Raw genomic sequence first — 21,573 nt, 5'->3', positions numbered from 1 at the left:
CAGTCCCTGCTCCTGCCAATCTAGCAGTTCGAAAGCACGTCAAAGTGCAAGTAGATAAATAGGTACCACTCTGGCGGGAAGGTAAACGCTGCTCTGGTGCGCTGCTCTTGGTGCGCTGCTCTGGTTCGCCATAAGTGGCTTAGTCATGCTGGCCACATGACCCGGAAGCTGTACGCCGGCTCCCTTGGCCAATAAAGTGAGATGAGCGCGGCAACCCCAGAGTCGGTCACGACTGGACCTAATGGTCAGGGGTCCCTTTACCTTTATACTGTTCTAATGATTGCTAGATGTTACTTTATTTGATGTAGGTTGCTTATTTTAAACTTATGTTTTATTATCACATTTTTGCATTGCATTAGACTGTTATAAGGTGTACATCCTTGGGTATTGTAAGATAGAAAGATGGTATACAAATCAAAAGTGATGATGATGAACCATGCACAAGGGAAAAGTGATGGAACTGGTACACATGATTAACCTTTTATTTCCAGAATCAGGTAGCAGTATACATCTTAAGAAACAGATCTGATGTTCAGGTTTACAGGCCTAAAACTACTGCTGTTCCTACAATATTCAGCACCATGAAGGAATCGCTTCTCTATGTTCTGAGAAAGCTTTTATGTCTGGATTTAAATAAAACTAAATTGCAGCTTATGCCTCCTACATTGGAAACTCAGTCATGGTTACATATTAATGTTCTAAAAATGGGTACTTTTTATACCTAATGAGAAGTTCCTCCATGACAGAACATGAGAAAGACTAAATCAGTCTTCCTTGACCTGGGGTTTTGAACTAAAACTCTCACTATCCCTTCCTATTTCCCATGCTGGCTGAGGCTGATAGAAGTCCATAATATTTGGAGGGCAGGAGGTTGGGGAAGGCTGGAAGATTAAAAGGGCCCTCACAGTCCACACAACATTTTATTAATGGTCTTATTGTTCCCTGAAATTGAACCAAGACCTCTTCTGCCTGTCAGGGGCTCAGGAGCAGAAGCACAGGGAAGAGGGGAGATGGAGAGCGAAGGGGAAGAATCTGAGGGCAGCGTAGAAGAAGATGACAGTGGCCCGAGAGATTCCATGAGCCTCTCCAGCGAATCGGAAGATTCACAGAAGGGGGCGCCAGTGGCCAGGGCAAGGGGATTCCCAAGGGGGACACTCCAGGAGCAAGGGGCCAGCAGGGACTCCCAGAGTAGCAGTTGGAAATCAGGACCAGCTTCCCCACCAGAGCATAGTGGGGGGGAAGAGTCCCAGGTATCGAGGGCAGAGGATTCCACACCAGGGAGTGAAGATAAGTCAGGGCTGGCCACGCCTCCGTCGGAGAGCCAGACAAAGGAGGGGAGGTCAGATCCGGGCAGTATCCCGGAAGAGGGAAGCAGTGACAGAAGCAGTGTGACGGTCAGGAGGAAGGTCACTGGGTTGGCGCGAGAGGCAAGTTCAAATGTACAGGAGCGCGGGACAGCAGAGAATGAGGATTGGGAACCGGGTCCTAAAGCCCGCCGGAGACAGGGGGAGGAGTCAGGCGACTCAGCGTCGGAAGAGTCCAGAAAGGGGAAAGCCCCGGCGGGCAGGAGGACCCAGAGGAGGAGAGAACAACGGAAAAGGTGGAGCAGGGCTAGGATCTTAAACTGGTGTCAGAGGGGAGGAGATTCAGACGGGACTTCGCCGGTCTAGGGTTTAAGACATAGGGCTGCGCGCTGCGGCTTTGGAATGGAAGTTGAACTTCAGTAAAGACTTTTGTACATAACGACGGTCGGGCATTGGTCCTCTGTGAGCTGGGACCTAGGGGCAGCTCTGACAGTTCACACAACATTTTATTAATGGTCTTATTGTTCCCTGAAATTGAACCAAGACCTCTTCTGCCTCATCAGGTTCTCCTTGGGTCTCATCTGTATTTTGCAACAGCTTCTCTTTTCAGAAGTATGATTAACCTTTCACTCCATATTATTACACAGGACCTCCCCTGTTATTTGTGGGCACAGCCATGCAATCATTTTTTTTTTTTTGTGACATTCAATTTTTAAGAATTTCACAGATAAGTTCCAGCAAACAGCAAAACCAAAATCTCAGAAGTGCTTGACATTGTGAAGAGCACTTGGCTTGAACTCCTAGGCCAAATCAAGACCCAGGATGGTAGGTGAAGTTGCCAGTTAATCATTTTTACTGCCTTTTTAAATATTCAAAGTCACATTTGCCACATGGCTGATAGCATAGTTTTATTAATATACCTGATTTTTGCCCTGGCGATGTGCTGCATTTTGGAACCTAAAATTCACCACTACTTTTGTTCCAAAGCAGAGAGGAATTACAGTTTACACAAACTAGGAAGTGTTGGTGGTTCCACTGACTAGCATCTCTCTCTCTATCTCCCCATGTTCAATAGAACATACCATTCTTGAAGTTCCCCTGACCTTCAGGAGCAGCTTCTCAGGAGGTGCTGGGGACTGCAGTGGGGAGGTAGAAAGAGATTGAAAAACCCTGTTCAATACTGCTTCCTGTTCTTTGAATTGAAGCTCGTGTGTGTTGTGTTGGCACTTCCCAAAGAATCCCTAGCAGACTAACAAGCTGCCTTATACAGTGGAACCTCGGTTTGCGAACGTAATCTGTTCCGGAAGACTGTTCGACTATCGTTCGACTTCCGAAACGTTCAAAAACTGAAAGCAGAAGCTTCAATACAATAGGGAAACTCAAAGCGGAAGCCGTGTGACACATTCGGTTTCTGAAAAATGTTTGAAAACTGAAGCAGTTACTTTCGGGTTTTCTGCATTCGAAAGCCAAAATGTTCAACTTCCAAGACGCTCAAAAATCGAGGTTCCATGGTAGTAACAACAATGTGTGCAGCCGGAAGTCAAGTGATCATAAGATCAATACACCTGTCATACATTCAGTGATCTATATGAGGTGCCCCGTCCCCCCAACATTCTTTACCCTAGAGGAATCTCTTATAAGAGAGGACATTAATTTGCCTCCTGGATCGTGGGTTCTCTCTACCAGACTGTCTGTCATTTCTTTAAGTTGAAGTCCTTCTTATAGAAACTGAGATTTTAAAAAAATTAAGGATGAGAAGTATGAATGAGAGGAGGCCATAAGAATGGATGTGTGTAGCGGTGTGTGTGTGTGGGAGAGACGTGACTGGAGACTTGGGGGGTGGAGCAAAGAACTAGGCAAGTCACAATAGTTCTGCCTTAGAGATGCTGGAGAAGCTGTTGGAATGTTTTCACAGTTATCTTCACATCCTGACGGTCAGGGAAAGAATGGTCTGCTCAGAATTCTGAATGCATAGGTTCGCGGAAGATGAACCATCAACTAGTCTTTTTCAGTATGGATGAAATGATCTTATTTTAAAATTGCTAGATGCAGGGTTTCCCCAAAAATGACTTCTGGAAATACATCCCAACTGCATGAAGTCGTTACCTCTCTTTGGTGGACGAACATGGTAAGTCAAGTCATTAATTACTAGTTTGAAATCATCCATGAGTAGGAGATCTATGCCTGTTGAAGAGGCAACACGTGTCCCATCTGAAAGGGGAAAGAGGGAAAAGATTCTATTAAGAACTATCCAGAAATTAATATCAATGTACTGCATTCCAGTGCAAAACAGTGTAGAATACTTTGTAAATATATATATATTAAATTCACAACACATTTCCAGGAGTGCAACCCGCAGCTTCAAATTTGTAAAACGAAAGCTTCCCAAAATATGAGATATCCTTGATATGTGTGAATTGCAATGGCAGGCCTATGTGTTAGAATGTTCCCAAAATGGTTTGAAGTGGGGTAGGATTTAAGCTGGAGTAGCAGCAATTTGGGATGCTGAACCCCACTCTCTGCCTAAGTCTTTGTCACAACCAGTATTCTAGCACACAGGTTAACGCCATCCTTATGTAGAGCTATCCCATTTGTTTGTTATCCGCTTGGTAAACTATAGTTTGTGTTTTTTCCAATAATCAAAGAAGATAGAACCAACCTCTTACCTAGAACCCAGAACCAACCTCTACAGGCCTAGTAGTAGGCAGCACAGAATTAAATGCTTACGTTCTAACTACCTCATCTAGAAATCAAATTATATCACAAGACCTGCTATTCCAAAGAAATAAAAGTGACCAGTACTGTAGTTAACTGTAGCCACAAGAAACCAAGTATCTTTTTTATTAAACGAGCTTATACATTGTGAGTCTTAGGTATGCCTAAGAAAACATCAAAGAGACGACATTTTCTAGAGTGTGGATTATCTTCACCCCCACCCTCAACATAACAGTTTTACTGATATAACATCCATATCAGTTTTACAAGCAGTTTTGATGAAAATGCATTAACAAACTAAAGGAACTATAAGCACAGAAAACAAGTGCAGAATCTAACATTGTATTGTAGGTGTTCATCCAATTGCTTCAGTAATGCTGAGTGGTACCTGGTGAGTAAATGGCAACCCGGTCGATTCCCCGGTCTTCTGCTTGTAGTTGCCGTAAGAATACCCCAACAGAATCCGATATAGGCTTAAGTGTAAACTGGCACCGCTCACGCCGGGATGGAAGATTCACAGATATTACAGGTAACCCGTTTTGATAAACCACTGTAACGTCTGGGGGCAGGGAAGCAGACATTCCAAACAGATTACTTCAAGTATATCATGTAATTTAAAATAAACACTATTACTAAATTCATAAAGCAGAGGTTCCAGCAGCTGGTTCTAGGACTCATTTGGGGGAACTTGAAAGTTTGTGTGCAACAGCAATGCCATTCTCAAAAGCAAAAAATAATAATAATTAAAAATGCCACATAGACTTTGCATGCAAAGTCCGATCTACAGAAAACAACACCAGTAGCAAGCATCTGTCTTGTTATTCAATGGCCCATGTAAGATGCTTCAGTATTTAGGCAAATAATTTTAACTTCTCTTTAAAAAAAATACCAACACAAAAGACACCCAAGAACAATAATAAACATTCATCTATAACCTGGCCTTTGGCTGATTAAACCATCTATGGTCTTTTAAATGTGTTTGTAGGAGAGGGATTATTGGTTGTTGTTGCTATTATGGTATTTTGTATCTTCATTTTGTATTTTTATGCTGTAAACTGCCCTGCAATCTTCAGACGAAGGGTGGTGCTTAAATTTAATAAATAACAATAACATTCAGTGCCAGGAGCTTTCCGCCATCTAAGTGAAGAAATGATTCTTTTTGCATTTAAAAAAAATCTCTCTACTGAAAATACCATGTTAGTAATGAAATTATAGAAATCTCACAACTCATTCTTAATGGCCGATTTTTTCTTGAACTCAGTTTTAACATGGTACTATTGGAAATAGCTTAATGTATCCCAAAGGTTTTGAAATACTTTTCTCTTTGGTTAGCATTTTAACCTCCCTCCCTCCCTCTCCCTCTCTCTGTAGTTTAAAAATGCGAGTTCACTACTAAGTAGAAAATCATTTCAAAAAATTTAGCATACTTAAAATAAATACAGAACAGTTCTGACTGCTGATCTGCTGATCAACTATTTTTGGTGGGGTAACAGCCATGTTTCAAGTGCCCAAGTGGACAGTGGGCAGGATACTTCAGGTTTCCCATCAGTATGACAGGTACACAATCTGTAACACTAGATAAAAACAAGGGGAAATATAAGCTCAATACACACAGCATCTAGCTGACTCTATCTTACAACAGCTCAAATAATTCAGTAACATTTTAACAATGGGGCAATGCCAGAGGTTTGACTGCATGGTTCAGAGGCTACAGCTTCTGTTGGAGGACTGTGAAGGGAGAGGGCGAAGGCGTTTTGTTTTTTAAATAATTGTTCTGGCTAGCTGAAAATCTCACTGGCTTTTTGCCACACACAATGTTTCTGTATGACTCTGTAGACTCTACACTGACCTCAGAACTCCTTTGCAACATTCCCAGGACCAGATGAGCCCCAGCCAGAGAGTTGGGAGAGGCTATTTTGAGCAACTACAGCCACAACTCCTCTTATGCAAATACAACTAAGGAAACTGGGGCAACAGCTGCCATGAATGTCTTTAGTCCGGAAATTACACATTTTTGGAGAGGACACGAACCTACAGCAAAGAAAACCAAAGCCTGTTGCTTTAAGACCACATATGCATACTAGCCATATTGGTTTCAAACTCAAACTAAGATGCAGGAAACGCTAAAGCTCTTTAAAGTATCAGTTGTGAAAGGTACATATGCAAAGCAAAGAAGAAAAAGGAATTTAAAAAAGGAAAATGGAAGTGATATGTTTCAAGTTGGTTTTTGAGGCAGAAGTCCAAACACAGCTATTCGTCATTCTGAATCTCTGCAAGAAGAATTCTGACTGACCTTCAAGGAATGGAGTTGACCTTGAAAAGGTAGCCCTAAACAAGGCTGGTAAGGTGACATGAAGTCACCAAGAAAAAAACAAACAATGAGGAAAGATCCTCCTCTAATTTAAGAATGGGCAAAAAGAGAAAAAGGTAAGTGGCAAAGAAAATCATGTACCACTGCCTTCTTGCAACAAAGCAGTGCGAGAATGCTAGAGTAGGTAAAGGTATTTATTTTAACCAGCAAACCATTTCATCAAATTTTGAAGTGCTTCTGCCTACAAGTGAACCTCACTTGCCACAACTTCTATGGGGGGAAAAATACTGAGGCACACCCTTGATTTTTAAAAAATACCAACACAGACACACAATCTTTGAGAATTGGCGTAGGAATCTTGTCTTGAAGAAATTTATTTATTGTACTCACCATCAGAGGGCACTACAGTACTGCAATAGACCACTCTCATGGTCTGCCAAGGAGAAAGCCTTTGGTGTGCCTAGCAAAGGAAAACAGGAAGGAAAGATTTATTAAGAAAAACAGCAAGTGCTAGGTTATTTCAGATGACCCATGCCAGGACACCAATCTAGCAACATCCTACTGTAGGGAAGACAATGAACTGGTAGAACCTTTCAGGAGATATACTTCTTGTTGCCATCTGTCATTCAGTATGGATACAGTTCACGAGCCAATTCCCATACCTTACAATTTTTTGCTCATCTGAATTTAAAGCCAGTGGGTGGGGAGAGAGAATGGAATTGTTTGCATGTCACAAAATCTTTAAAAAGTACTATAAGCAGGGGGGTTTTCAGCTGGAACTCACCGGAACTTGGTTCCAGCACCTCTCAGGTGGGCGCCATTGCCATTCTAAGAGAACAAGGGAGGCATTCATGGTGAGTTCCGACACCTCATTTTCAAGAAAAATAGCCCTGATAGGAATTAATTTCCATTTTAAGCCAAGGGCGTGAGTGTGCTAACAGCCCGCAAAAAGATTCAAAATGCAAAACATTATCTAAGAAAGAAGCACAGCAATAAGAGTGAATTGCCAGCACCCAGAATCAAAGTGATACTGGTACATCTTTTAGGAATCCCAGCAGAAACAACTAAAAACATTTTGGTACATTTTATACAAGCAAACTGGCAGAAGCAGAGACAGAGGAAAATGTTTGCGGGCTGAAAGAGTAACTATGTAAGGGAACGCTTAAGCAGGACTCCTTAGAAATATTGGTTAATCCACAACAATTGCACATTTCTGCTTGAACTGCTTATTCAAACAACCCCATACAACAACAGAATTCACATACAATTCCACGTAAAACCTGCTGCATCTGTTTCACGCTTAACTTATTTAATTAGGAAATCTGAATTTCATTCTGATGGAGCCATAATGGCACAATTACTGAATACTCCCACAAATGGCGGTTAATAAATTAATTTTAAAATCTTTTTATGGTCATGGCCATCTACTTACTGCAAAATGCATGGACAATATTGCTAAACCTTGACCTTCAGCCACTGCAATCTAAATCTTCATATAAAATTTTAAAAGCCTAACTATTCTATGAAGCTTACAGCTGCACTTTTATCTTAAACTTCTCCATGCAGCAGCGAGGCTCCTTTTGAAAAGTGCTTACTTGCAAATAAGGATATTTAGGACTACGGCTTTTAAATTTCTAAATTAAATTATTAATAGAAGCCATTAGTTTTCAGAAGCTTCGCAGTGTGTTAAGCCCATACCTATAGCACCTCTAACGTCTTGTTCAGTGTGAAAAAGAAACGGTGACTTGGAATATGGTAGCTGATGTTTACCTTGAAACAGTACATTGTCAAATATCTGAAATATGTTCTTCTCTCTGGAGTAAGGGCATACAATAGATGGGGCTACTTCCACAACTGTGGGTAAGGGAATGCAGTTTTTCTAATCTCAGAAATAGCCTTGCAATCTTGAATAGACCACTCGGATGAGCAGCTTGCTACAGAGGGGACTGCAGCAACATCTGCACTGACTCAGCCTGGAGCTCCTTAAGAGAAATGGATGGCTCATTACTTGAGTTGCCAGCGAACATCCTCTTGTTGCTCTGCATTAAGGTAGGAACCAATTTGTTCAGAGGACACCAACTAGCTACTTGGAAAGAACAATTTCCTCTTCCATTTCTTAAGTACAATGCTGTATATAGAGGAGATTGCTCCAATATGCTGTAATTACCATGCTACCACACATCAAATGGCTTCACTGAACTACCCAAAATGACACGTTTCCTGTACATTGACTTTTCTTCTGCCATGCTATCTTGCCTCATACATTTTGGAATTGATGCTAGTGGGGGTGGTTCTGTATTGCACTCCATTGCTGTACTTTCCAGTGGTGATTTTTCTAAATCTTTTTTATGAATGGACCACTGCCACCAACACCAGCATCAGCATACCTGCAGATATATGGCCTGGCAAACATGTAGATATTTCCTTCAAGAAGTTCGCTATTATTGCTGGGTAGGGGACATGGGAAGCTACCTTACACTGAGCCAGACCATTGGCCTGTCTAGCAGAGTAATGTGTCTTCACTGATTGACAGTAGTTCTCAGGGTCTCTGATAGGAGACATTCCTAGCCCTCCCTGGAGATGCTGTGGACTGAATCAGGCCCCTTCGGGGTGCTCTACCACTGAATAATGGCCCTGCCCCCCAAACAGCTGGTTGGTACTCTTTGCTGCATCTCCAATCCCTCAAGGCTCAACCAACTGTTTGCTGTTGGAATGAGTGGAACTGTAGATACTCTTTCATACGCGATGGTTGGTTTGTTGACAACTGGCTTCCCAGACTGCTTAGGAGACATCCCAAGTGGAAACAACTGACAGGGGTTCATTTGTATGATATCACACTATAACTATGAGGAGAGGCACCCTGAAATATTGTATTGAGGCTACTGATGGAACCACACACTCTGCCTCAATTTTATAAAATCTCAATTTCTTTGAACTAAACTTTTTGGTATTTGCTACAAATTTTGCTTCAGCCCATTTTGCAGAAGACCTATAAGGTTAAATAAAAAAAAAGGGTATGTATCTGTACAAGATTGGCCACTGAAGGCTATCATGTTAAAAGTCGTTGGATATAGTCCTAAATTTCATAACTACTCAAACAATCCATACGTACTTTCAAATGTCTAGTTTGTCCATACTACACAACTGTGATCCAGCTTGATTTATATTATATTCACTGCTACAGCCTCTGTCGTAGTAATGCAATAGCGAATATGATGCTCGTGCAAGGTAGATCTAGAAATAGCAGACACTCCTATTCCGTCTGGACTGGAGTTTCAGATTTAAAATAGCACGGGTCTGAAATAATCTATGTGAAGGCAAAAAGTTGATCCCTCCAGCTTGCTACCTCCCTTTCATTTGATTAACATGCATTCTCAACCACCCAAATTCTAATCAACAAAGTTATTGCTACTTATTTCCAGAAATCTTCCTTGCTGCACTTATTTGCTCTGTTGGAATATCTGAAACTGCCTCTATCCATGCAGTTTTGCAGCTGTTATCCCAACTAGCCTAGAGCCTCTGCTTAGGTACATATGTTTGCCTGATGGAAACAGGGAGGCAGAATCATTAATTCTCTCTCCACTTGGGTTCATATACCCGTAAACTAGATTGAGGCTGTGGCACCTGCTTTCCTATAAAATGTTCTTAAGAAGAGAAAAGATTGAAGCTATGTATGTGATCAGCATATATAGCTGTTGATATCTAACTGTTGGTCACTTATTGCAACGTGGTACAACAGGTCCTGTTTTGAAAACAGCAGTACAGTGGTACCTTGGTTTAAGCACAGCTTAGTTTATGAACAATTTGGATTAAGAACGCTGCAAACCGGGAAGTAGGAGTTTTGGTTTGTGAACTTTGCCTTGGAATGAGAACATGTTTTGCTTCCTGTTGAGTGTGTTCCATTCGTAAATTGAGTCCCCTGCTGCTTTGGGAAAGCATGCCTTGGTTTAAGAATGCTTTGGTTTAAGAACGGACTTCCGGAACGGAAGTTCGTAAACCAAGGTACCACTGTAGTACAGTAAGATGTAATCAAGGGACTTGAGGTGCAATGCACGTCTGTTATCAGGTCAATTTATGCTACACCGTCACAGAAATGATCCAATCTCCATTTTTCTTTTCTTACTTAACAACAATAAGGCCACTTCCTGGAAGAAACAGCACATTTCTTCACTACAGTGTTACTCAAAGAAACATGAGGAAGTTCTTCTGATGGTGGCTCAGTATACAAGGCACCATACTATCAAGATGGGAATTCACCTGAGAACAATATGTAACCCGGGCATGATATGACATCTTACTGAAGTTGGGAAGCACATAAATGCCACTTTGGGTTCCATGGCTGAAAGGTGAAATATAAATATAAGAAAATTAATAAATAAAGCCACTTTGAAGTCTTTGGAAGAGGAGTGGGATACAAGTGTGGTGAACAGCAAGGGATTTTTAAAAATCTATCTTGTATCCCAAAGGATTTGAGCCTCCTGCACAGATACTTAAAATTTCAAACACTAAACAATGGGGTATCTTTCCCATCCACAGATAGGGTGCTGCTGAACATGAGAATGCCAGAATTTCCATGCAGGATGTCACCATAAAAGTCTATTTAATCTAGCCTTACACAGAGGTGCAGGTTAGTTTAATCAGTCTTCCACAGTGGCCAGTCAGGTGTCTCTAGAGAGTCCACAAGCAGATCAAGATAGATAAAGCCATCCCATTTATTCCCACCTTTTTTTTTTACAGCAAATTTGCACCCTGCCTTCCCACACAAAAATGTCCAGTGCATCTAAAATAAAATACACAGTATCAAAAGCAATCAAATGCAGAGCGAATGACAACAATAACAAAAACTAGGTGCAGACAGAAAAGGCATATAATGCAGACTAATCAAATAAAATTTGAAAACATCTGCCAGGACAGATGAGTTTTCAAAAGGTAGTGGACAATCATTAGAGGATGACAGAGAGCTCTCTTGTGGAAGAGTTTCACAGCCTGGGAGCAAACATAGAGAAGGCTATCTCCTGCACCTCATTACTCGAGATGCCTCAGAAACTGATGGCATACACAAAAGAGCATCCTTAACATAAGTGCAGGTTCCTATGAGAGGAGACAGCCCTTCAGGTATCCTATCCAAAACAATTTGCAACCAGCACCTTGAGTTGAGTCTGGAAATGGATTCACACCAGTTGCTACTGTAACAGTTACTGCAGAACTGCAGCAGCAGCAAGTTGAGCAAGATAGATTCCTAGCACTTTAGCAGCAGACCCATGTAGAGAGATCTTTATAGTAGTCAGTGAAGGTAAACAACTACAACCACGTCATTCGACAGCTTGATCAAACCTATTTTGTCTAAAAGCAGGCACAGGCAGTATACCAATCTTGTGTTGGGAAAAGCCATTCCCTTACGCCAGGGGTCAGCAAGGTTTATCTTGCCTGGGCCAGATCGGTCCCGCATAGACTGATGTGCCCCCCCCCCCAGCGTTTTTCGGCGTCTGCATGTGCACAGACACAATTTCTGGTGCCGTGAAAGCGAGTCACCACGCTGCGCTGTGCCGGTTTAGCGCGGCGTGCAAGAGGGTAACTGGGTTCGGGGGCTGTTGGTTTCTATTTCCCTCACTGAGCAGCAACTGCAATCACATTACTGTTGGGTTCCCACGGGAATGGGAGACTGGATGTGACGTTCACTGGTTTCCTGTTTTTCACTGTTCTCTCGGTGTTCTTTGTTTCCGAGAGGAGTTGCTTCTGGGCTCTCACAGAGGCAAGATGCATGTTTGTATTCTCTCAGCATAGAGTGTAAATAAAATTAAGAATGTAGCACATACTACTTATCCTTCTGCTGTGTGACGATGCTCTGCTTGGGCTCAAGATAAGACGAGCCTGTATCAGCTTCAGCTTCAGATGGGCCGAAGCTGGTCAAAATCTAACAGGGGCGGCTCATGGGCCAGTCAAATGACCTCCACAGGCCGTTTCTGGCCCATGGGCCTTAGATTGCTGACCCCTGTCTAACGCTGGCAGAAGCATCTAGCAATCATGCTGGCACTTACAACAGAAGTTTCCCTTGGGTATCGTGAATGAACACCGAAGAAGCTCAATAGTGCCCCAAATGTTAAAGTAGCAAGGTTTCAACCAATTTTATAAATGCACACGAATGCAAAGCAACAAGGAAGTGGAAGGACTGGAACAGCAGTGTGTATATAGCAGACTCCCCAAATCAACCCTTTGCCTTTGGCACATGAGAGGAACATGGGATTAGGGCTCTATGTGTGGCACACAGCAAGATAAGTTTGACCAAGTTTTCTGATTTCTCTCCTCAGCTGTTTTATTTTAAAGACCAAGTGTAATGATAAAAAAAGTGTTGTACTAGGGGTTGTACTAGAAGACTTCCAGGTAAAGTTCCAGCCATGAAACATCTAGAACACAGGCTTAACAGACATCTATGCTGAACGAGAGAAAGCTTAGGATCCAAGCCTATTTGTGAGCCACGGCTAATGCAAATTTGATTAAATAAGTTAATAGTGCAGCAACTATAAACACTGAGCTAAATGAATCCATAACCCTTGAGTGCTGCTCCTGGTCTCCCCAGGCCACTATGCCATACAAAGCAGACTCCAATTTATAAAAGCATCAGTGCTCTCTCATCTAAAGAGTGCTGAACAACTTTAGTTTCTGATCTTAAGGGTAACAGAACGTAACACCTGCTACCCAACAAGAATTCAGCAGAATAATGAAGCTTTGGACCAAATAAAACTCAGCGCACATTCCAGACTTCATTGATTATGTTTCACAACCATTCATTCGATGACATTTAGTTAATAGCCAGAATGTTCTGGCATCAGTTCAAGAAGCAATGCTAAATAATTGCACCCAAATTTCAATTGAAGGCATGTGTTTACCTTTAAGAGCATCTGGTAACAGATCCATAGGGATAAGGAGGGTTTCATCAGTTTGAGAACATGCACAAGCTGTAAGAGTTTGGAAGTTTTATTCCCTCACTATCTGATTATGGATACTTGGCAGATAAGATAAGGTTCATGCACAGAGGCCCATTAACAGCTCAATGGTCCCACCTAGGGTCTCTGGGTTTCACCCTAATGGTAAAAAAAGCTTATCTCCTGCCTCACCTCTCACTGTCACAGTGGTAATGCCAATAGGCATTTTAAAAGTCAGAGCACACAAGAAGCTTCCATAATTCAACCTCCACCCCATAGACTAGAGTAATGTTTGTAATCTAGATCGAATGTATCAGTCAGCATTTTAAACAGGATACCAACTACCAGTGTAGCTGGTATTGATTTAACTACCACCGTCTTTTCTTTTTTGATCAACGAATCCATTCTGACATAATGCTTTGTCCATTGCTTGTTCCCCCTTAACCATAGTGAAGTGTTAACATTTGAATAGCCGCTGCATAGTTAAGGATAGGGTGCAAATCTGGATATGAAACCTCTGTTTGGAATGGGTTTGCAACCCACTGTTTGCATTATTCATAGCAAAATCTTGCTTCAATACAGAATGAACCATCATTTCCCTACCTTCCTAACCTCTCTGCTTGCATGGTGAAAAGCAGTTTTCACGGGCATTTCCATAGTACACAATCCCTTAGTAGGGTTTAGCTCTTAGCTCAGCATATAGTTTCTCTGCACATTCATGCTCTTAATAAGGGCTTAGGCTACCAAACATGGCTACATATGATGTCTATACTGGCCCAATATATGCCAATTACATTCGCTTCTACCCAGTTTAGGTAGCCTACCTATTATTTACGTATTCTAGATAATTTCTGGTAAGCTAAGTTCTACCTTTCTAAGTTCAATGATAATAAAGGGTAAAGGTAAAGGAACCCCTGACCATTAGGTCCAGTCATGACTGACTCTGGGGTTGCGGCGCTCATCTCGCTTTATTGGCCGAGGAAGCCGGCGTACAGCTTCCTGGTCATGTGGCCAGCATGACTAAGCTGCTTCTGGCGAACCAGAGCAGCACACGGAAACGCCGATTACCTTCCCGCCAGAGCGGTACCCATTTATCTACTTGCACTTCATGCTTTCGAACTGCTAGGTTGGCAGGAGCAGGGATTGAAGAACAGGACCTCACCCCATCGCAGAAATTCGAACAGCCGACCTTCTGATCGGCAAGTCCTAGGCTCTGTGGCTTAACCCACAGCGCCACCCACGTCCCTCAATGATAATAGATTCATGGAATTTCTCAGATGTGTTTGTGAACACATGAAGACACACACAGAACAGAAACAGCAATCATTGCCCCCACAGAATTTCTGCACTTCAAGCTAACAGAATATTCCATACAGACACAACCTTACACACCTCTAATTTCCTGTCTTACAGTAAAGTCTAGCACTGGGACACTTAATTAATTGAATACTGAAGCTCTGGAGCTAGGTGTTCAGCTCCTATTTTCTGTGTGGGAAAATTAAAAGCTTTTTACATCATTATGCTGCAGGTCCCTCAAAAACGAATCCAGTCACGTCTGAACCAGAGTCAAGGCAATTAGCTGCCTATGGCTGAAAAGACAAATCTTGCTTCCAGCTCTGCACTGTGAAATAAAAATCCATTTTTGGCTCTGACATACAAGTACCTCCAAACCTGTTGGCCACAATCCCAGTAACATTACAGGAGTGCTGCAAGCTTTCCTAAAGCAATCTCAGTGCCTTTGGCTGTCAAATTAGTGATGGACTAAACCTGCATGTCATCTCAGCCTCTGCTTTCCTCCACCCATGCTCCTTCCCACTCTTTAAGCAATCATATATTCTACAGCAAATCACAGAATTACATAATAACCAAATTAGAAGGTTTACAGAAATATGAAGATAACTACAGCACACATTTACTAGGAAACTATATTCTCTCAGTGGCGTAGCATGGGTTGTCAGCACCTGGGGCAAGGCAAGTAATTTGCGCCCCCTAACCCATGGATTTGTGCCCCCTAACCCTAACCCCCAGATGTTGCACCCAGTGCGGCCAGCCCCCCCCTGCACCCCCCACGCTACGCCACTGTATTCGCTTGAATGGGAGCAAAGTTGAAGACAAAGCAACTGCATCTTCTGTTTTGGTAGTTCTTATACACAGTATTGCAGGATATAAATAACCAGCGGGAGAGAATAAGCAGGTATCAGAAACTTAAGTAGTTCTTGCCCCCTTGAGCTCTGGTGAGGAAACAATGCATTTGCTCCAATGGCTGCAATAGCTTTTCTGAGAAAGCATAAATGCAGAAAGTTCTTTCCTACTAAGGGAGAAAAGAATGAAAATATATGCAAGCAAAGCCATTCTAAGCAAATGAGGGAGGTGTTCATAGTGAATTCTGGTACCTCTTTTTCTAGAAAAATAACACTAGAAATAGAGATAGAGAGGTGCCATAAGTGAGTTTCACTGAGTCCCAGCTGAAAAAAGTGTGCGCTCTCTCTCTTTCTCTCTCTCTCTCTCTCTATATATATATATGTATATATATTCAGAGAGAGAGAGAGAGAGAGAGATATGCCAATATTGGGGCACACCAGTCTAAGACTGATTATGTACCAGGGCAGCAACACTGTATAATTAGTCCCACTATAATCTTGAATATCAATTTTATTCCTGTATTAAAGAACATTAATTACAGTCCTTTTTAAAGATCAAGCTTTTTGTTGCAAAGAACTAATCAATATGCAGCTTGGTGGATGGCCTTTTTTGGCTTCCAGTCTCAGAAAAATATATTTAGAGTCCATTTCAATGATCTGCTGAGCAGATTCTACATTGCGAGGGCATAAAACTATTGAAGTGCTATTTATTCTCTTTATTTTAATTTAGGTAATTTATAATGCAAAACTTTCTGTAATATATACCATGCACATTTTTGTGCTTTAAATTTAAATGAGTTTCAGGTATATTTTATTTTGTTGACCTTTGTCTTACTATGGAAAATAGACTAATTCAATAAATTCCATTATATGGGTGTTGTGGCATGCGTATATATGTGCACGTACATATATTTTAAGTGAGTATGGGCAACTTGTGGCCTTTAAGTTGTTGCTGGACTCCCAGCCAATATGATGAGGGACAATTGGAACTGTCGCCCGGCAACATCTCTGGGCCACAGGTTTCCCTATACCCATTAGTTTTCAAGTACTCTCCTTTCTACACAACAGCAGCAATAAGAATTTGGGTGACAACTTTTTCCCAAGCTTACCCAAGCTGTGCACTGGAGCCTAGCATCTTCCTTGATGCAATCTGTCTGAATAATGACTCTGCCTTGCTCCTTTTCCTGGCCGTCATAACTCTGTCTACTGCAGCTAGGGCATATATATTTTAGATAGCAAAACATTCTTGGCATACCAGTGTCTTTACAGTACAGCAAACAAACAATCCTTTTGGTTAAAGTTATAGCCATGGTTCACTACTTAGGTCGAGCTCATGGACTGGTGGGAGACCCAGAGGTCGGAAACCATATCTGGGATTCCTTATCTATTGTAATTCTTGGTTCATTCTGATTGGTTTGCAGGGCAGTTAGATAACATGGCATCAAAGCAAGAGTGATCATACACTTTCCGGTACATTTTCCTCATCTCAAAATGCTAGATCTTTGGGGGTTGTGGGGTTGTTGTGCAAGACCAAAATATGGACAGTCTGGAAATGCCCACAGATTAGTCTGCATGTAAAAGAAAAGAAGGAAACAAGCCAGAGAATTTGGACACAACCTCTGCTGATGTTCACTCTCGGGAGACAGGCATTAAAGAGCTCTTTGCCTGCCTGCCTGCCTCACTCCTTCCTCTCTCTCTCTCTCTCTCTCTCACACACACACACACACCCCTCACTGTGGCAACATGATGCTTATGGAAAAAGAAAGCCCTCATATAGTCTGGTTTAACCATTATTCCAGTGATTATGTGGAACATGTTGCAATCTATCCTAGCACTGGTGCAACCCATCCCCAGAGTGGATAATATTATTATTATTATCCCCCAAATCAAATCTAGTAACTGAGTTCAGCATTACAATATAAAAAACCAAAAAGTCTTAAAAGCCCTTCTTGTTGTACCTCATTGTGAATCAAAGCAGCTGAGGTAAATTAGGGTGGAGTAGAACAAAACTCTTAGAATCACAGGCTATGCTGGTGACCAGAGAGGGTGCCTCTCCCAAAACTTAATTTACAACAGCATGCTTCATACATAGGGGGCAATTTGAAGAATCTTGTAAGGGGAAGAACCATGAATGTAGAGCTCCAGCTCTTTGGTCTTCCCAAAGCTATCTTCTGTTTTCAACAGCAAGGGGCTTGGTGCCACTTATTCCTTGACTCAAACCTGGAAGCTGTCACAAACATTTCCCTGCCTGTGCATTTGCCTTGCATTGGTAAGAGAAGTCAAAAATAGGTTAGAATAATCTACAGGAGAAGCAAGGAAGAGGCAGAGAATGTAATCTTCCTGAAAAGGGGAAGCCATTATTCTGTTACAGTTATGCTTATTATTCACACAGCCAGTTCTATTTTCCTAAATAACCATTTTTTGTACTTGGTCTTGATACTGAGCCATGTAGTAGCCTAGCAATTGTTTCTGGGATCTGCTTCTGTGGCCCTGGGACTCCAGCCGCTTCTGTGTGCCTCTCCTGCTGCTGCTCAAAATAAACAAGGCACAGCATCCCTTCTGAGGCGGGGAGGGAGAATGGGGAATAACTCCCCCCTCCAAGGCAGTGGTAGAACAAATGTTCTGCATGAAGAAGATGCTGGATTCATCTCCAGCTTAAAAATACCTCAGGTGCATGGCTTGCAAAGACTCGTAGGGCCTTGGAGCATCTCTGCCAGTCAGGACAGACATACTGGGCAGCGTGACCAATAGTATTACTCTGAGTGGACGAGCAAAATGCTCTCATATACAGTGGTACCTCGGGTTAACAACTTAATTCGTTATGGAGGTCCGTTCTTAACCTGAAACTGTTCTTAACCTGAGGTGCCCCTTTAGCTAATGGGGCCTCCAGCTGCCACTGCACAATTTCTGTTCTCATCCTGAGGTAAAGTTCTTAAGCCGAGGTACTATTTCTGGGTTAGCGGAGTCTGAAGCAATGGCTGCCATGGGAAAAACTTTATAATGGTAAGAGCTGTGCAACGGTGGGACAGATGACATTGGAAAGTGGTGGGCTCTCCTTTGCAGCAACTGGGGCACCTGCCATGGATATCGTCATTGCATCCTGTATTATAGGTTCTGTGTTGATTTAGGAGGTTGAGCCAGATGACCTTCAAGATCACTTTCAGATCTAAAATGATGTGATTTTATATTCCCAGACATAATTTTCAGTGCTCCCTAGAGTGGTGCTTGATGGAGAGGCAACCATTTAAGGGGGTGAGCATTTTCACCTTCTACCCCATCACCTTGCAGCCTCAAAAAACCTGTTGCCTAGGAGACAGGGCTACATGGAGCATTTGGTGGCAGCACTACCATCTAGGCACTGAGTGTATATAGGGAGCTAAAGTAACCATCTTTACTTCCCCAGATAAGTAATAGGTGAGACCCGGGATGAAAATTGTCTCAAGTGGATAGGTGTATCCTACAACCACTGTCTGCTTTGGGGTGTTGTTGTTTTTTAAAGTGAACAATACAAAAGTTAAATAAGATAATACTTGTGTGGCATAGTTTAACATCTAAGTAGGAACACAATCCTTCCTTAGATAGATAATGTAGCTTTCGGTTTTGCCATGATAGAAAGCTGCTACTAGACTGGCCTGTGGAGAGATTGTAACTAATTAGAATGCCAAATTGATAGCTTTGAAAAACAAAATGCTGTTATTACAAGATAGTCTGAGACAAAGTTGAAGCTATTAATCTTGATATGGGAGGGTGGAACTCACCCTCCCCAAAGTAATTGAATTTTTGTATTACAGTCTACAGAATTTAACAACAGCTTACAGAGCCTAACAGTCTGTTACCACAACATTTGCACAAGTCCACATACGGACCATTTCAGCACCCAGAATCTTCATAGTTCACAGAGTAGAACTACTCAGATAAGACAGAATTTCTACCTTGAGTGACTTTTGTGCTCTTAAATCCCTGTGAAGCGTAACAGCAGTTCGATCTAGAGTGTATGGGGCACAGAAAAACAGGAGAATGTGACTGTTTTATTGCATCCCCAAACCTATCTGCTTGCAGGTGGTATTATTTACCTGCATTTCCATAACTGACCTATAACAGAGAGTCCTCTACAAGGCTCACAAAGCACCTGAACCTCTGCTAAACAGGAAAAACAAGAGTTCAGCTGAAACCCTATATCTGGTCTTAATTCAAAACAAAACAAAAACTTATGCATAGACACACGTTATCGGACAGCATTAAAGAGCCAGTGCAAAACTGAGCATGCCTGTCTTCAGTGATTACAGTGTTCTTCTTAATTCAGCACTTTGACATGAACTAGGGTAAGATATAAGGCTGTTTTCTAGGCTGCCCTGTAAACCACTAAGTTACTACACTTGATACATACAAATAATTATAACAAATAATCATGTTTACCCAAACATTTTAAACATATTATCATTATCATTATTATTATTCTGTATATGAAAATGAACTAGTGCAGTATATGAAAATGAACTAGTGCAGGGAAGCCATGAGTTAACTTGGAGCTTTCCAGTTACTAACCGTAGTATGCTTAAAGAATGAGCATGGTCCTAGATATTTGGTTCAATATCCAGTGTATATTAAGTTGAAGGATTTATATTTGAAAATTCAGAACTATGTGACAGGTGCTCTGCTCTGTTCCCAGGCAATACGTACTGGATCCAATAAGGAGTAAAATATTCACATACCCATGAATATATTAGCTCCTGGAGAAACTGATGGGTTTAGACACGGCATGACCTTCACTGGTTTTAATTGCCAAATTACCAGCTTTAGGAAACATTTTTGCCAAGCAGTGACAATAGAAGATCTGCATTGGGTGAAGGGCTACAACACAACTATTTGCTTTAACATGCTGGTTGCAATTCATTTTCTATTTCCTGGTGGGCCTGAAACAGTAGTCGTCACACTCCTAGAATTGCACTGGAGCAAGCTTTATCATGGAGACGTGGAATTTTCAAAGTTGCACAGTCCCGCAACCATATACCCTTCGGTAGGTTTGATGCAGCATGCACAAAAGCTTTGTGGAGGAGCCAAGTTTTGAACTGGTGAATTATGGTACCCAAGTGGCACAAAGGGGATGGGGGCAAGGCCACACACAAAAACGAAGGAAGCAAGAGACTCTGATAGTGAAAGAGGAAGGGAAAAAGAGCACCAAGAATTTTATGGGACCTGTGTTTCTTCCTTGCACAAATTCCAGCAGGAGGCAGACACAGTTTTGTTTTTTGCCTCCCCTATTTGCAGCTTTGCATAAGCCTTCAGAAACTATTTGGTCTGCAAACACAAGGGCTGGTGCAATTTCTTTGCTAATGTTGCTTGTGGTCCAACAGCACAATATGTTTGCTTTATTAAAAAAAACGTGCAGAATATTAATGTCAGACTCAGCAGAATAAATGTTCCAAAAAGACCATTAATTTGAAAAGAAAAGTAACAACAGATGAAATATTCAAACTGTGCTAATATAAAGTAAGGAGCATAATTTCCAGTTATTGATGGCACAGCTTCTTGCAAAGTACTTTGGGGAGAGAACTATTCCTTGGTATAAGATAGGTGTTTGGTAAATGGTAATTTTCATCAGTAAAGGCTGCAAATTATATATTGAACTCCAAATGTAATAATTTGATCAAAATATTCAACAACTACAAGGACAAAATAATAGGGAGCGCTTTTTATCCTAACTGCTACTACTCACTAAATACCTCTTAGCCTTTTAAAATAAGGTTTATGCCTCTTTGGAGCACACTGTTACTCAAGAGCAACAATTTACATAACCTCCCCTCCTCATTTAATGGCTCACCCAAAGGCCAAACTACATGTGACCTTAACTATATAGTTCTACCCCTGAGTTTTCCCACAACAACATGCAGGGGATCATTCCTGATCAGGTCCCCCCCCCCCTCTGTGTGTGTAGCCAGCACACACCTGTAGTCTCAATATGAATCCAGCTCTCTCTCACACCTGCATTTTGCACTGAAACAAAGATCTCATTAATTTCAGCAGGACCTTCTTCAAGGAAATTGCACACATGAGGATTTCAATCTGAATCAGGATAGCAGAGGGAGCAAAGTACTTAAAGAACCCTGTTAGAATCCAAATCCGGAACAAGCTTCCCAGAGTCTAACAATTTGTGGAGAAACCCATGCATGACATTGTTC

General features: G+C 41.8%; 1 protein-coding gene across 2 annotated transcripts in view; it reads right to left on the bottom strand.

Annotated features, from left to right (window-relative positions):
* Positions 1-21,573, bottom strand: part of MCU (mitochondrial calcium uniporter) — an 88,195-nt gene that overhangs the window by 10,438 nt on the left and 56,184 nt on the right. For both annotated transcript variants that reach the window (XM_079976457.1, XM_079976458.1), the window contains exons 2-4: positions 6,721-6,790; positions 4,408-4,578; positions 3,411-3,515 (exon numbers count right to left, since the gene is read on the bottom strand). In XM_079976457.1, coding sequence (XP_079832583.1) covers positions 3,411-3,515; positions 4,408-4,578; positions 6,721-6,790 — 346 coding nt within the window. The remainder of the gene's footprint in view (positions 1-3,410; positions 3,516-4,407; positions 4,579-6,720; positions 6,791-21,573) is intronic.

The sequence above is a fragment of the Podarcis cretensis genome (assembly GCF_951804945.1).
Source record: "Podarcis cretensis genome assembly, chromosome: 5".
NCBI classification, from domain to species: Eukaryota; Metazoa; Chordata; class Lepidosauria; order Squamata; family Lacertidae; genus Podarcis; species Podarcis cretensis.
The sequence above is the reverse complement of the archived record's forward strand: the minus strand, read 5'-3'. Positions and strand labels throughout refer to the sequence as shown.